Source organism: Lycorma delicatula, chromosome 10 (assembly GCF_047948215.1).
Source record: "Lycorma delicatula isolate Av1 chromosome 10, ASM4794821v1, whole genome shotgun sequence".
Classification (NCBI taxonomy): domain Eukaryota; kingdom Metazoa; phylum Arthropoda; class Insecta; order Hemiptera; family Fulgoridae; genus Lycorma; species Lycorma delicatula.
In genome coordinates, this window is record NC_134464.1 from 75,479,512 (window position 1) to 75,497,612 (window position 18,101).

At 33.8% G+C, this 18,101-nt stretch overlaps 1 protein-coding gene across 1 annotated transcript in view; it reads left to right on the forward strand.

Moving 5' to 3' along the window:
* Positions 1 to 200: 200 nt before the first annotated feature.
* vimar (visceral mesodermal armadillo-repeats) overlaps positions 201 to 18,101 on the forward strand; it is a 64,436-nt gene continuing 46,535 nt past the window's right edge. Inside the window, exons 1-3 of the mRNA XM_075376860.1 lie at positions 201 to 286; positions 2,385 to 2,507; positions 9,811 to 10,059. Of these exons, the coding sequence (XP_075232975.1) occupies positions 2,387 to 2,507; positions 9,811 to 10,059 (370 nt within the window). The 5' untranslated portion in view covers positions 201 to 286; positions 2,385 to 2,386. The remainder of the gene's footprint in view (positions 287 to 2,384; positions 2,508 to 9,810; positions 10,060 to 18,101) is intronic.

Consider the following 18,101-nt stretch of genomic DNA (forward strand, 5'->3'; position numbering starts at 1 on the left):
TTAAATATTTCTTTAGAAGATATTCTATTTGTGAATGAAATTGTTTTTTGTTATGGTTCTCAAATAGAAGTTTTTTATTTTTATTTTTAATGATCTATAAGTACTACAATGGTTTTTTATATTCTGAGGGAATATTACTTTTTTAACGTGGTATTTATGGGATAATTTTTGGATCCTACCACTGGAGTCGCTAGTAGAAAAAAATTCGTACGGTACAATTTTGTCGTCTGTAATGGGTGTTATTGTAAACTTCATGTTTTACTTATAAGTGAATAAATAAAGACAGGTATGTTTTTATATCAATTGGAGATGTCTGTTTTTATTTCTGATAATTAAGTATGTGAAAGTTAATTTTCAAATTAATCCATTTAAATCGGGAATATTTCCCGGTTGTTTTTTGTTGTATTGACGTTATTTTTGGTTTGTAATGATAACATTAATCGCAGTATAAAGATTAGAAAATGTAATAAATTGATTAATCTAACCGATATATTTAAAAATGTAGTAGAGGTGATTAAGACATTTTTTCTGATTTACTTATCTATGTATTGAAATGTTTCTCGTAATTATTTTTGTGTATTCTAGTTTTTTGGTATTAATATGTTATAGTAGGTATCGGTTATTAAAGATTGCCAGTGATAGTTCTGTAATTTTGAACGTTGGTTGTATTTAAAGAATATCTTTGAATAATTAATGTTACCCAAGGCATTGTTTATATCCTGGATGGATTTTTATAATATCTAGAAATAATAAAAAATTCATTTTTCTCTTTACGATTTCCGTAACAAAACGCTGAAATGTATAAAATTTTATATGGGTTTTTCTTGTTTAGTGTGGTGCTTCACTTTAATATCTTCAGTTTTAAAGAAATTAATAATTTTTTAAATGTTTGTAGATTTCTTATGGTGTTTACTAAAATTGAAAATATAACTTATTACATTTACAGTTTTTTTTTGCTGAGGATTACTAGACTATGGTTTTAGTTCTGTTCAGTTAATATAAAATTATATGTTTTAATTCGTTATGCTATGGAAGTATTATTGCTGCATAAATAATTTTGATGAATTATAACTTTTAAATCCTATGAAGGAAACTCTAATTGAAAATTTAAGAGAAAAAGAATTGTGGGTTTATGTCATGGGGATGTTATAAATAGCTTGTAGCACAATTAATAATTGTGAAATAGATTGTTACCTAACCTAACCTTACTTTTTTAGTTAACCATTTACTCCTTTTTTAGTAATTTAGATGAAGCATATGGTATTTTTGTCATTATTAAATATTTATTGTATTTTAATTTAATTCCCATTTGAAATGTAACATATATTTTGTTCCCTAGTTTTCAGGATACAAAAATGGGGTGTTTGAAGCCTGTGAATATAAAAAAATGTTATTGATGTTTAGTAAATAAAACATTAGAATATTTTCATGAATTTTGGTTTACATATGTATATAATATTTGCAAAATTAGTATTATTCATTTACTCCAAAAAAAATAACCAATTTTTCTTAAACGAGACAGTAAAGCCTGTGTATGGAACAAATTATGCATCCATTGCCTTCAATTAATAAAATGTTTAAAACATTTTCTAATTAATATTTTTGAAGGTTAAATTGAATGTTTTTTAAACATAATATTTCTTTGTTGTTTTTGTATTTCTCTGTTGACTGTAAGTATTAATAATTAAATAGGCTAATTTGCATTTTCTGCTTCCCTATTAAGCATGTACAAAAATAATATGTTCAAAAAAACTGTATTTTCATTTATGTGCTACTATGATAATTTTATTCAATACAATTTATTTACTATATTAACATATGGATCAATATTTCATCTGATATGTATTTTTAGTTCTTTTTTTTCTAGTTATTTATTTTATATATTATAATATTCATTGATTTAAGTTTTCTACGGTTTTTCTTGATTTCTCCAAGAAAAGGTAGAACATCTCCTTTTGTTATCTGTGGAGTAACACATCTACTCATTCCTCATGTTATAAAATACCTATCATGTCATGTTATTACCTATCTGAATAAAAACTTTATCTACAGTTATATTATTTTCATAGTTAGACTGTGTTCCTGATTTTCCTTTTCTAATGAGTTAATTTACATTATGTGCACTTTTTAAAATATAATTTGATTCTTATTGTGTTGGAAAGGACAGCTCGAAAATATAAATTCAGTAGCAAGAGGATAATTGTACTTAATTATGCTGATGATCAGATGGTGATTGCTGTAATATAAGAAAGAAGTAATTAATGATCAGAGTTAAAAAAAGTGCTTCAAAAAAAAATTTAATAGTAATTAATAAAATAATATTCATGGTGATAATGTCAATTTCTGCTTTTGAAAATTAATAAACTGATTTTATGTTTTTTCAGATATGGAGAATATATCACAAAGAATTGAAAATTTAAAAATTGCTGTTGATGAAAAATCAGATAATACTAATATTCTTGATTTATTAACATCAATACATAGTGAAATTGATGGGCCAGACAAAGGTAGAATATTTATTATATTACTCAACATTAAACTATCATTTTAAAATAACTGGTGGAATTCTGGTCTGAATGACAAGTTATATTTCAAAAATTACAAGTTTGGAAACTTGTTTGAAATATATTATTGTAGTAAAATTAGTAAAAAAAGCTTTTCTGATTTGGTAGGTATGGTGCAAGAACCTGTTTTAAATTTAGACCAATCATGTTTAACTTTCTTTTTTTTTAATTACGTATTTCTTTGCTGCAATGTTGCTTTACTATATTCTACCATAAAATAATTTAATAACATTAATAATGCAGTGTAGATCACCTACATTATTTAAATTTTACATGGTAGTATAGAAAATTGGCAAAAAGTTTTAAAATCCCATTTTATGGTCAATGGCTTTCCTCTGGACACAATGCTGTTTGCAGTTGACCACGTGATTCTAGCAAATTTGCAGTTGATAGTTTTTAGGTTGCATTTCATACTTCTTGAGTGCGTCCAGAGTACTGTAAGTCTTGAATCTACTTTTGGTGATTTTTGAGCTGTTAGTTGAGTGTGTACCTTACAACAGTTTTGAGCTTTCTTGGTTTTAGACTGTGACTACACTTAGCACTAAGTGTGTTTAGACTTTTCCTATCTGAATTTTACGGCAGTAATAAGGTGCTTTTTGTTAGATGCATACCCGCCTCATCATGGCTGAAAGGTGGCAATGATTCCTGGTCGTCAGCCCCGTAACAAGCAAGGGAATACTCCCTAGTCCAGCTTGCATTCTTCTTCAAATTAGGGCTGTAATCCGTGGTTATTTTATAACTGGTCCAGAAGCAGCCAAGATGTACAAAGAAAGACAGGGGAATACAGAAAGTCCCAAGCTGTCTGTAGCTTGCTGCAGACCCAAATTTATTGGTAGGAGGAAGACAGCGAGCGATGTCGTGTGTTCAGGGTAGTGAGGCCTAGAGTAAATCTGGCTATGATAGAGGACGACATGATGGTTCAGGCAGAACTTTTCCTATCCTCCTCAGGTTCAGATGGCGAGTTCTCCAAGATGGATGAAGGTACATCCACCCGGGTGAAAAGAGGCGACCCACTGATCAAAGAGTTTCATGCGGCTAAGGGTAGACCTGGCAGTTCTACCCAGACTTCTCGCAGCCCAGCAGAGCATCAAGAATTTATTGAACTTTGTAGAAGTCCCTGTAGTGTCAGTGCAGGGGCAAGGAGCAGGATTTTGCCTAGGGAGTTTTTTTTGCTTTGACAGAAGGTTTTGAAAAGTTGGCCTCCTGGCCCAAGGAGGTCAGAGTTGTGTAGGCATCACCAGTTCCAGCTCCTGTACAACCAAGGCGTTACACCAAAGTCATGTGGGGCAAACATGAGGCTAGCCAAGCCTTGTTGTGCAGCCTTTGTGAATAAGGTTGAGGGGTCTACTAAGTCTAGTAGACAACTCAAAGAAGACTTCCAGGTTGCCCTTCATGTCAAGAGGAAGAATCTTAAAATTAGGAAAACCAAACAGACTAGCAAGGGTCTGGTAGTGATTATTAGGAGATTGTCCGAGTCATTGCAGAGTCTTCTGAGGTGAAGAAGCTTGAGGTCAAAGTGGACCCAAAACGCAAGCATAGGCCCTCGGTAATTGTCTACAACATTGACTGGCAGCTATCTGATGAGGATGTTCTATTCCTTGTTAGGGAGCAAAACGTTGCGTTGGATGAAGCTGCATTTAACCAAGAGTGTAGGAGTGTAGACTACTCTTCAAGACTGGGAAGCATGATGCCCAACTGTATCACAGTGTTTTTGAACTTGATGGTGGTCTGTTTAAGAAGTTGTGTCTCGATCTCACATCAAGTCAAATCAGGGAGTACATTGATATGCAGAGGTGCTTTAAGTGCTGTTGTTTTGGCTGCAGAGCCAAATTCTGTAAGTATGCATCAGTCTGTGTGCATTGTGGCAAGGATGGTCACAAGTGTTATGACTGTCCGCAGAAAGCCAAGCTCCATCCCACGTCAACTGCAAAAGGATGCACAAAGATTGCAAGACATTCAGTCAACAGTAAGGACTGTGGCTGTTATTTACGTGCAGTAGAATTGTACTTCAGTTCCCCGGAAAGTTAGGACTTCTCATTGGTGCTTGATGTCTGTGTGTAGTATTAGGTGAACTGTTGTGAGTCTCAGGGTTGCTTTTTTGAAGCGCCCTTTACTAGCAGGTGACCTACCAGATCGTGCAGTTTTTATAATCTTTTCACATGGAATTTGCCCATTCCTTGATGAAAAAGGCTGTTGGTTTAGGTCTATTGCGATTGCCAAATCGCTTCTTTGGCACAGGTTAGGTGGGCATTTTCTGCGGGCTTTTGTTCCTGCTTGCAGGGACACTTTTTCATCAGGGATGGGTTGATCTAATCTTAGTTTGAGTTATTTCGGTCTTGACTGAAGTGCTGTTTGACTAGTTATAGTGGATCTGGTAGAGAATTATTTCTTGGCAGTTTCTACTGCTGTATTTTTGATAATATTACTTGGCTAGCTTACTTCTCCTCACATCCTGCACTAGTGATTACGGATTCATTTAGTGTTAGTTACCTGGGTGCCACCCAGACAGTTAATTGGCCGGAGGTAGGCGTCTTTGGCATCAAGCCCCGGTTAGAGGAGTTAAAGTATAAATGGACGTTGTGCTCGGGCGTGTGATTTTCACTCTCCTGGGTACTATTTCACTAATGTTAGCATGGCGATTTGTTGAATTGGAGTGCACTATTAAGGGGCAAATAAGTAAATGTTATTTGCGATCAACTTAGCATTAAATCCAAGCAGTCCTCTAAATTGGAGCTGAAGTGGTTGACTAGAGGTTACTCAGTTCCTGAATGGACAAGACCTGAGGTCTTCTGGAACATTTCATTTACATTGGTTAGCACTCACTAAATTTAATTATGCTGTCTAGTGGCATGAAATTACTGAATTAATCGTATTGTAAAGTGGGTATATATAGTTTTAGGTGGTGATAGAATGGTAATAGAGTTAGGCATGTGGAGTCTTTGATCTTCTGTGGGTAGGCAATTAGTTTTAGCAGTTCCTGAGGGTTATATGGTAGAGTTAGGTGTCTGATATCTTCTAAGAAGGGAAATCTCGACTAGGATGGAAGTTACCGATGTGAATGTCTTTTGAGGCATTTGCATCAGTGGCATCTCATCGAGGCTAACTGATGACTTTGGAATGTGATCAGTTTGAGGGCAAGAAGATGTCCTCCGATTAAGCCACTAATGGCTAGGAATAGAGGGGATGGTGTGGTAACCAGATATGTCACAAGGGAGGTGTTCTTCTCCCTGGGGGGGAATTGAGATGTGTATCATACTAAGTCAACACAACTTGGAAATATCTAGTAATAAAACAAAAGTTTGGGGCTTCATAGGTGAGGAACCCTTGCAAACAAAGATAGTCACATTAATAATGAGATATTAGAACAGGTAATTACATTTAATTATCTGGGCTGTTATTTTCTTTCTTTAAATTAGATGATGTAGATAATAAGCTGCATAAATTTCAGAGGCTGCTGGGTACCATCCAAAGGATGTTGAATAGTGTTGAATAGATAAAGTAAGAAAGGAAACAATAATTAAATTCTATAAAACCCAGGCTGTACTGACATTGCTGTATGGATCTGAGACATGGACTCTTACATCACATTAGAATTGTAGTTGAAGCTACGGAAATGAGATTTGTACATAGAGTACTAGGAGTTTCATTGAAAGATTATATCAGAAGTAATACAGTATGTCAACTGTTGAAAGTTGACAGTATTGAAAATATGATTGCAAATTATAGGCAGGGATGGATCACAGGGGTAGATGTGGATTTGGGCATATATACATGGGAGCATCATTGTCCTCTAAAGGGTATAAAAGTTTCATCCACACAAGCATGAGTGCCGATGGAGTAAACACCTTGATAATTTGAAATAAATTTGTCAAAAATTTGTGAGATTGCTGCCACGGATCTTCCTTTTCTTGTTTTGTACGAGTGTACGATTCATCAAATCTCAGAGCCTGCAGTAAAATGTCACATCTTTTGACAGATAATACAGCCTGAAATATAGGGCGGCCAGTGCTGTCTGTCGAAAAAAGTGAATACAATGATTTTCTTCTCGATTTGAATATAGCAGTGTAAATAAGAAGACCTATAAGTGCTTCTATTTCTATAATGTAAGTTTCTTTATAATTTGTATTTTAGGAATTTAGTAATTTTTTCACAGTTATCTTCTAACTTTTTATTACTGTTAATGACTACTTGTAAAATAATATCTGTAAAAAATAAGTGCCGTACCTCTTCAGGTGTAGGTAGGATTATTTCCGAAATGAATTGCTTGACCTTCTGTCCTGGAAATCTTTATATTTATTTTATCATTTTCAGCAGTTTTTCCTTTTTGTTTAGTTCCAACAGAATTTTACTTAGCATTTCTTTTTTACAAAATATTTTTTATTTTCTAAATTTTTTATTTTTGGATTTGAAAAATTTTCTTTAGCTCCTTCATTGTCAACAACATTTATCGGAGCATAATCGTTCATCTTATTATCACCTTCCGTTTTGTCACGTGAGTAATGTTCATTTTCAGATGAACGCTCAGATTCAGATAATCTACAATCCTCTTCTGGAATGAAAGATTTGTCTGAAGTTATTTCTTTAATCTGACTCGTTATCAATGATATAACTCTTAATACGTTTTGTTCTTTCAGACACAGGATATTTATTATAGCAAGCCATAGTTACACAAAAAAAATTACAATATATAAGATAAAATAAAAAACACCAACATATAAATTTTAAGTTACCACATGCTTACTGAAATACCCATCAGTGAATCAGATAATACATCCTCACACAATACAAAACATTTTCAGACTGAGAGTCTGGCAAAAAAAACACTCCTCAACAGAAACAACTGGCTGGTACATGGCTAAGATTATGACTAATAGTTTACATCTTAATACAGCTAAAACAAAAAATTAAAACATAACATTGAATATGAGTAAGCATTAATCATATTTCAATGAAGGAATACTGAAATGCAGGATGGAATAAGATAAACAATATTTGTAATAAATAAATATCAGTGTTTATTAAATAAATATAACACATAACCGACTGACAGGTGGGTGTTTCTGGTTGAAGGTTAAAATACCTATTAAATTAAATATCAAATTTGTTTTTTAATTTTAAAAGTTCAGCTGATGAAGTGTACATGCTAGTTTTATTTAAGTGAGCACAGATTATTTTAATAAAAGTAGAAAACGAAGACAAAAAAAACTGATAGTAAAGGCACTTCAAAAATATGTATTCTTCATTGATTATCATAAATTAAGATTTATCTTGCTGTTTCTGCTTTGGAGGTATTGTATTCTCATCTTGAATATACTAATGCAGTGGTGGTTATATAGAAAAAATAAAAAATATGGAAGATTTAATTGAACTCTTTAGCTAATAATAATTAACAGCTATCATCTGTGTTGATTATTAAAAATAATTAGGAAGATGTAATTGGGCATCTATATCAGATGTAATTGGGCAATTTATGTAAAAAGATTTTCAAATCCATAGATTCATCATCAGTTATAAAATGGTATATAATTGTAATAATTTCATGTAAAAACTGATAGTTTCATGACAACTATATGCATATATACACTGTTGCCAAAAGCAGGAAAAGTCAGGAAAAATTACAAAACATTTCAGAGATTTGCATTTTTGTTACCGAATTAAGATTTTGTTAGTTATTAAGTATTTTTTAAGTAATGCTAAAATATATTTGATATACTTTCCTGGTGTCGAGAAGTGGTGTCCCCATTGCCCAGCACATTGCAACTATGTGCTTCAAGCAGCCATTAACATGTCATGTTCTTATTTACATTCTCCAATTATTCAAAATTGCAGTTAATTTTTTCACAAGTGAAATTTTAACAAAAAGTGATACCTTTGAAAAATTTAAAGGTTGTTAACTTTTCTTGAAATTTCTCTCAAACTACCATGAATCTTTTTTATATTTTAGGTAATTAATTGCTTTTAAATGACATCTAAAAATATATTTTTTAATTACCAAGGGTTGGATATAAACTTAACCCAGAAATTAGTTGGTTGAGAAGAGGTAGAAATGTGTATAATGTGTTTTGTGATGTGTGTTAAAACATTTTTGATGGGCAATATGGGCCTAAAGGCAGTAAATTAGCACAATAAAGGAAAGCAGCATAATGAAATAATTAAGATAAGGAATTCCATCAGTCATCACTGAAAACATTTTTATCTCCCAGTGGTACTGTAACTCAGCAGACTAAACCTGTGATTGATGGTTGTGAGAGTGGTTTGATAAATTGTTATTGTTGTTGTGTGTTCTTTGCCTGGATCTTCTGATCAGAGTAGTAGCATTTCAGCAGTAAATGATACATTTGAATCCTCGACTTCATTTACGCAAATTGACTACACAATTACTTCTTTTTGTTATAAAGACGATGTTTCTAAGATGGAGATTATGTAGGTTCTCAATGTTGTAAAAAATAAGTTATCCTTAAGTTCATGTGAAGGTATTGGTACAACTTTAAAAATTGTAGCTTGGCGCTACTAAATGCTCTTATGTCATTAATCATGGCCTTATACCATACTTTGATGGCATTCTGCAAATATGCAAAAATAATAATGACAAAATATTTTTCAAGTAAATGTTAATAATGTTTGTTTTCTGTTCAAAATAAGTTGTAGTTTTCTTATCTGTATTACGTTTTAGTTACAGTGATTTTTAGTTTTCCTTGTAAGTTTTGATTATACATATATTCTTTGTTAAATTGAAATCTGTGTTTCTCAGCATTTTTATGCAAGCCAAGTTATTAAATATTGTATTTTATTTACTTTGCCAAATAATGTAGGGTAGTTTTGTGAAAAGTTTTTTTGCAATTTTAGATGCGATCCAATTATTTTTAAAAATTGTTTTGGCAGTTTATTTTTATTGCTTAACTTTGTTATTTTTGGTTACTATGATGTTAATTTTTATGCAAATATTAAATTTATGCATTTTTATTAAATATTGTTATTTTTTTTTGTACTTTGCAATGTAATTTACTGAAACAATTTATCACAAAAAATATCGTAATATTTAAACAAATTGTTAAAAAATAAACTTTAAAACTGAATGTAATAAATAAATAATGTGTGAGTTGGACAGCTATGGGGATGATGGAGGCTGCAAAAAAAACTATATATTTTGCAGAGTAAATGGCAACAGCGTAACATTATATGAGTCAGGAAAAACGAATTTTAAAATTGATCCTGATATGTGTCATTGGCTTATTTTTTTTTACAGATGTGGGCAACAGTGGATCTGAAATGGTTATACAGTTAGTTACATTATTAACACAGTGGGATAATGAAGAAGTTTTGGCTAAAGCTGCAATGACAGTTTCAGCACTAGCAAAGTCAGAAAATGGTCGCAATGCATGCTCTAATACTACATTGGTTAATCCTTTACTTCAATTGTTGTCAAATCGCAGCAGTGATTTACAAGTTCTTATTCAAGGATGTCGTGCACTTGGAAATATTTGTTATGAAAATAGTCAGTATTTAATTTTTTTTAATAAATTTTGTGTTATGCAACCAATATATAATAATATTTTTCAGTTGAATCTACATATATATATATATAAATGTTCGTTTGTGTACGGCTTCAAAAACTCAAAATGTTCTGCACAGATTGAGCTCAAATTTTAGCACGATATATAACCCGCATCAAAGATTGTTTTCATCTATTTTTAATAAATCTATCTATCTATTTTTAATTTGGAAATGCAAACAAAGGAAAACCAATCAGATCAATGCAAGATGGCCGCTGTCAAATACAACGACCAAATTTCTTTGAATTATATTAAACAGCTAAAACATCTGTATTTTATTAAAAAAAAAAAACACCAAAGCAAAAAGCAAGAAGGATGACTTACAGTAAATAAATTAAAACACCCAACTTTCTTATAGCCCAGATAGACTTAAGACTATGCAAACAAAAAAAAGTTGAAATAACCAAATACCCAGAAAATAATATCCCTACATAATGACCAAAAAATCCTTTGTTAGGTTATTTTTTTACATATATATGACCAAACAATCGGTTTTTGGTCATTTAGCGTTCTTTGCTATGTAAAAGCAAAGAAAAAAATTCACAAATAGTAACACTGAAACCACACAACTAAATATTTGTTTTTTTTTTGTTTTTTCTAACCTCTGAAACCACCGTTATGCATTGATCAGATGATGATATGAATGATTTATAGCGTATGAAAATGCCATGCCTGACCGGGATTCCAACTCGGAACCACCAGATTAAAGTCCGAGACGTTACTACTCGCACCACGGAGGCCGACAAACATATTCGTTAAGAGCCGAATAAAAACACGCCTTACCAATATGGCATTGTGTGTCAAACCAATTTTATACGGGCTATAATTACTTTTAATACGTGAAACCCTTTGCAATGATTGAACATTAACTTAAACCTCTTCAAAAATTATTCCTTTTGAACTAAGCCACATCTTGATATCATTGTTTTTCTATAACACGGCTGGAATTCTTTTCGTTTAATGATAAGAAGCATTGTCGAAGAATAACCGAATTCTCTTCCAAAGGACATAATACACCGCTAAACTATTTCTAAATAATTCAAATTCATGTAGTTTTTTTACGAATCGCGTTTTTATCAAAATCTCACCTTTTTCTCAATTGACCTGCGGGGTTTTGTTTTCTTTGGAGACCATAATTCATTAGTAGATTCATACTCGAGAATTATGTTGTACACTGAAGCAGCACAATTTTTACTTACGTTAGCAGTTTATTAACATCTGAAATCAACGCCATTTGATTATTCTGTAATTTGTAAACATTACACTGCTTTTGTAAGCATTTAAAATGATGTGTTTTTTCGCAAGACTTAAGGGCTTTTTTTGCAGCCCACAAATCTTTATATATAAAAATGTTAAGTTCGTTTGTGTACGCTTCAAAAACTCAAAATGTTCTGCACCGATTGAGCTCAAATTTTAGCATGATATATAACCCACATCAAAGATTGTTTTTATCTATTTTTCGCATCAGTCACATACCCGTGACCGCAAGAAAACAGTTTTTTTAACAGTCAGTTGTGTACCAGTGACCGCGCCATCTGCTGGAAGCGCGGGGAACACTCAGCATACTAGCTAACGACAACCACAGCACATGTGAAACAATACCTGTTCCCAATTACATTGTTTATTAACAAAAAAAAAATACGTATCCACTTGCATCTGATTCAGATTATTATTATACAATCTGAATTAAATATTCACTTTAATCGAGGTACTTTTGTGTGATCGTGTCGTGATTGAGCTGCGAATTTCACCAAGCTCTGAATTTATTAGAAAACGACCAACAGTGAGATATATGTATTAATGGCGCGTGCAACACTGCACATCCAAACCAAATTCGCGCATTATTCGCAACTATATTGACCGCTTTCTTCCCTTCATCTCCCACAGAGTTATGGGAAAGATATCGATCGCGTATGGCTGAGGATATTTTGCATAGAGTACGCCTAGAAAATACCAATATGACCATGGAATTTACAGAAGGCATTTACAACAAAGCATTGATAAATATTGAAGACAAGTGCTTAGCTATTGCAAATAAAGTTCTTAGTCAATTGGAAATGCCAGCACCCACCCGAGCTGCGATTGGTTAATTTGATGTGGATTTACGCCGTGAACAGAGTTACAACATTGGTGATCTTCAGTCATATGTCCAATCAAACATTCCCAAATTAACGTGTGAACAGAAAGGCATTTATGATCGCATAATGCAAATGATAAATGACGGAGTTGGTGGGACCTTCTTCTTGAATGCGCCAGGAGGAACTGGGAAAACATTCCTCATTAGATTGATTCTAGCAACGGTTCGATCAAAAAATGACAATTACCCTGTTGCGGAATATTAATCAGCCAAAACTCTGCAACGGCACGCGACTTGCAGTTAAGAAATTGATGTATAACGTAGTGGAAGCAACGATTTTAACGGGGCCTTTCAAAGGTGAAGATGTCCTCATTCCTCGAATACCCATAATCCCGACCGATACAACATTTTAATTTAAAAGATTGCAATTCCCAATTCGATTGACATTTATAATCACAATCAATAAAGCTCAAGGTCAATCTTTAGAATTGTGTGGTTTAGATTTAGATGCGGATTGCTTCTCACATGGGCAACTGTATGTTGCGTGTTCCCGAGTCGGCAAACCAGATAGCCTTTATATCTACGCATACAGTGGAAAAACAAAAAATATTGTATATCCTCAAGTATTGCAAAATTAAACTTCTATGAAACGTATGCTTTGTTTTGTTTCTCATTTCTCATCCATGCAACCACAATGTGCCATAGCGAAGGGTAGCGGGCAGAGCTAGTATTATATAATGAAAACTTTCTAAATAGTTCAAATAGCACTGTTCTTTTGTTAAAAATCTTGGCTAATACCCATTTTAGTTAACCTATAAAAAGTATTAAGTATTATATATATTTATGTAGGGGTTAATTGAAATAAAATCACCAATCCAGAATTCATTTTTTATTTGACTATTACAAAAAAATATTGGTTTTTGTCAGTATCATCCTCCATTTCTATAGTAAATAAAGATAGTATTTATTTTATTGTTATCTTCATTTCAAACAGCAGTTGCTTTTCAAATGCACTGAAATTAATTTTTGAGACTAAAACTTATAACACTGTTATTTATCTTCAATATAAAACAAGAAACAAATTTTTTTACATTAATTTTTTCTAAATTCTTTTTATTATCTTTTTTCTCCATTCAAAAGAATTGACAAGAAAAATATATCTGATAACTTTAAATAATATTTTCTTATTTATGATATCATCCAATATGATGAGACTTTGAAGAAGAAAAATTATGATTGTGAAGCAGTTTCTTTTTCACTGAACACCAGAAGTAACAGATTTGGTACATAAATATGTAAAATAGGAACTTAGTCTTACTGAATAGATTGTGATTATGTGTTAACAGTTTGTTGAATTTATATTAATGAATTATTTCCTACAGAAATAAATCTGTTGATTTGTGTTGCTTTACATTATCTGTCAGATATTTCTTATGGCTGTGGTGCATGTAAAGTACAAGGGTAGACTGATATGCTTCCAGACTGTCAAAGAAAACAACAGTTTTTAAAAAATTTTTTTGCTTTTATTTTTCAACATAATCTCCACAAAGACTAATATAATTTTCATACTGGTGCTGTAATGCAGTTATACCAACTTTATAGTGCAATTTGTCAAGCTCCTCAAAATACCCATTAACAGTATCAATAACTTCGTCGTTGCTCTCAAATCATTGTCCACCAAGCCATTTTTTGATGTTAGGAAATACATGATAGCCACTGGGTGCTAAATCTGGCAAATAAGGCAGTTGAGAAAGCAGTTGAAACTTTAGTTCGTTGATTTTAGCCATTGTGACTATTGACAAATGTGCTGGGTGTATTGTCATTGTGAAACAAAATGTTTTTCACTAAATGTGGTAGTTTTTATATTTTAATAGTCTCAGCTGCCTCACACACTCTTAATCTGTGGTCTGCCAGCACGTTTATATAGATTTTCTCTATAATTTTGGAAGTTGTATTCTTAACACAGCGTCTGGAGCATGGTTCATCATCAGTGCTTTTACAACCTTTTTTGAATTCAGAAACCCATTGTTTTATTATTGAATATAGTGAAAATATTTAATATAAGTATAGTGAAAAAAAAAAGAAGATATATATATAGTGAGAGTCTGTTGAGAAGTGAGCGTGAAAAGTTGTGTTAAATAGTACTCCTTCGTTTAAGTGTGTTACTAGTGCTTGTGTGTTGGTGTTCTGCTTCGTTTCTGGCAACCTGTGTTCATGACCATGTGGCGTCGGCCTACCCAGGCCCTCAGCCACATTCCAAAGCTATTGTCAACGACCGGATATGTTTTAAACCTTTGTTTAAAAACTTTCTATATTTTATTTATTTCTATAAGTTAATATATTAATGAATACTATTGAACTTTTACAAGTAATTTTATTCCTTATTCTTAAATTAATTTAATTTATAAATATTAATATTATATTTATAAAATATAAACCCTGTTAAAAGGTTAAAGTCGATAGATGGGTGGAATATATTGAAGAGTTATATGGAGGAAATGAATTAGAAAATAGTGTTATAGAGGAAGAAGAGGAAGTTGAGGAGGATGAAATGGGAGAAACAATACTGAGATCTGAATTTAAGAGAGCATTAAAAGATTTAAATGGCAGAAAGGCTCCTGGAATAGACGGAATACCTGTAGAATTACTGCGCAGTGCAGGGGAGGAAGCGATTGATAGATTATACAAACTGGTGTGTAATATTTATGAAAATGGGGAATTTCCATCAGACTTCAAAAAAAGTGTTATAGTTATGATACCAAAGAAAGCAGGGGCAGATAAATGTGAAGAATACAGAACAATTAGTTTAACTAGTCATGCATCAAAAATCTTAACTAGAATTTTATACAGAAGAATTGAGAGGAGAGTGGAAGAAGTGTTAGGAGAAGACCAATTTGGTTTCAGGAAAAGTATAGGGACAAGGGAAGCAATCTTAGGCCTCAGATTAATAGTAGAAGGAAGATTAAAGAAAAACAAACCAACATACGTTTATAGACCTAGAAAAGGCATTCGATAACGTAGACTGGAATAAAATGTTCAGCATTTTAAAAAAATTAGGGTTCAAATACAGAGATAGAAGAACAATTGCTAACATGTACAGGAACCAAACAGCAACAATAACAATTGAAGAACATAAGAAAGGGAGTCCGACAAGGATGTTCCCTATCTCCGTTACTTTTTAATCTTTACATGGAACTAGCAGTTAATGATGTTAAAGAACAATTTAGATTCGGAGTAACAGTACAAGGTGAAAAGATAAAGATGCTACGATTTGCTGATGATATAGTAATTCTAGCCGAGAGTAAAAACGATTTAGAAGAAACAATGAACGGCATAGATGAAGTCCTACGCAAAAACTATCGCATGAAAATAAACAAGAACAAAACAAAAGTAATGAAATGTAGTAGAAATAACAAAGATGGACCACTGAATGTGAAAATAGGAGGAGAAAAGATTATGGAGGTAGAAGAATTTTGTTATTTGGGAAGTAAAATTACTAAAGATGGACGAAGCAGGAGCGATATAAAATGCCGAATAGCACAAGCTAAACGAGCCTTCAGTAAGAAATATAACTTGTTTACATCAAAAATGAATTTAAATGTCAGGAAAAGATTTTTGAAAGTGAATGTTTGGAGTGTCGCTTTATATGGAAGTGAAACTTGGACAATCGGAGTATCTGAGAAGAAAAGATTAGAAGCTTTTGAAATGTGGTGCTATAGGAGAATGTTAAAAATCAGATGGGTGGATAAAGTGACAAATGAAGAGGTATTGCGGCAAATAGATGAAGAAAGTAGCATTTGGAAAAATATAGTTAAAAGAAGAGACAGACTTATAGGTCACATACTAAGGCATCCTGGAATAGTCGCTTTAATATTGGAAGGACAGGTAAAAGGGAAAAATTGTGTAGACAGGCCACGCTTGGAGTATGTAAAACAAATTGTTGGGGATGTAGGATGTAGAGGGTATACTGAAATGAAACGACTAGCATTAGATAGGGAATCTTGGAGAGCTGCATCAAACCAGTCAAATGACTGAAGACAAAAAAAAAAACCCTGTTATTATATTTATAAAGTATAAACCCTGTTATTATATTTTGTTAAATTGATATTACTTAATTTAATTTAACTTCATATAAGTTAATTTTAATTTAATTTAATTAATTAAACCATTAAATTGGACTTTATGTAAATTAAATATAATATAATGAATAATTTTATTATATTATATTAAATTACTTCTAGTTTTAACCTTTTTACTTTTTATTTTAAATTTTCTACGACAGACTTTTCATCGAAGTAAAAAATAGTAAATAACTTAATATTAACCTAAACTTTAACAGTACTCTTCAGACGATTCTTTCTTTATGGAAAGCTATCTAATCCAAACCCATCCTCCTCCCCATCGATCTCCCTCCCTGGAGTTTTCTGATGGAGGAGGTTGCAAGGATAATTCCTTGCAACCTCCGGTCACTAGGCGGGAGAAAATCCCACCGATCATGTTGGACTGCTCCAAGGAGTGGCCAACGCTGGCGAGAGCAATCTCCGCCATTAAAAGAGGGCGCCAAAAGCACCGGGCTCTCTGTAAGGCTGCAGCTAAGCAGCGAAGGCGACTTCAGGGAAGTACAGAGTTTTCTGCATTCCAAGGGAGCCTTTCACTCCTTTCAGCTCCCAAAAGATAGCGAGCTCAAAATGGTTATCCGGGGCATCCCTTATGGGGCCACCCCGGAAGAGGTAAAAGAGGACCTGACCTTGCTCGGTTACGAGGCAGTTTCAGTTAAAAAGCTGACGACGAGGGACGGAAGGGAGACACCCACGTGCCTCGTCGCCTTAAAACAAACGTCAGCTGCCAGGGGAATTTATGACCTGGAAAACTTATTCTATTGTAGAATTAAGGTGACCGCATTTGTGTCTCGGGGGGTCCGCGCCAATGTCACAGATGCCAAAAGTTCGGCCACTCGTCAAACTATTGCCGCAGAACACAGCTCTGCGTGAAATGTGGTGGAGACTACGACACGGCGACGTATCTGAAGCCGCGCGAAGAGCCTGCCCCGTTTGCAAACTGTAAGGGGCCACACCCGGCCAATTTCAGGGGCTGTCCTAATTATAAGGAGTAGCTGAACAAGCAAAAGGGCACCCAGAAAACGTCCGCTGTTACTGACGGACGTAGCTGTGCACAAGTTGCCGGAGGGGGAAAACCGAGCCCCCAGCCGCAGGTAGTTTTACCGGCGATAATGATGACGATGGAAAATGGGGAATCACCTACCCCCACACCAACAAAGCCTAAACCGGCAATAGTTATAAGAAAGGTGGAGGCAAAAAAGCAGAACAAGCCTGGAACGAAGCCTGCTCCGCAGGAAAAAAAGGCAGCCGAACAATCGGCAAAATCAAAGAGGGCGGGTGCCAAACCCTCGAAGTCTGGCAAACACTTCAAGGTTCCAGAAGCCCCACGCCACATCAAAAAGGCGTTAACGACTCCCGGCCCCTCCTGCGGCAAAATAAATATAACCGCACTCCCGAAGGAGAGTTCCGGCACGGATTTCTTGTCACAAGTGACAATTAAGGATGTCCTACTGGAAATGCTAGCAATATTGCCCCGCCTCTTCCTAGCAAAATCTTTGAAGGAGTGTATTCAGTCCATCATAGAGTGCCTCATGAACTTGCTATTTAGGTATGGGTTAGGCAAACTCAGATTGCTACATTGGAAGGCCAATTCAGCAGTAGGCAAGACGGCAGAACTTTGCCGTCTGGCCGAGGATTTACTAATAGACGTGATACTGTTGTCTGAGACTTGTCTGAACGCGAATAAACAACTGACCATTCGGAATTACTTTACATATAGGACGGATAGGCCAGTACGACCCGGACGCCCTGCCAGCGGCGGAACCACAATTTTAGTCCGCAGACGCCA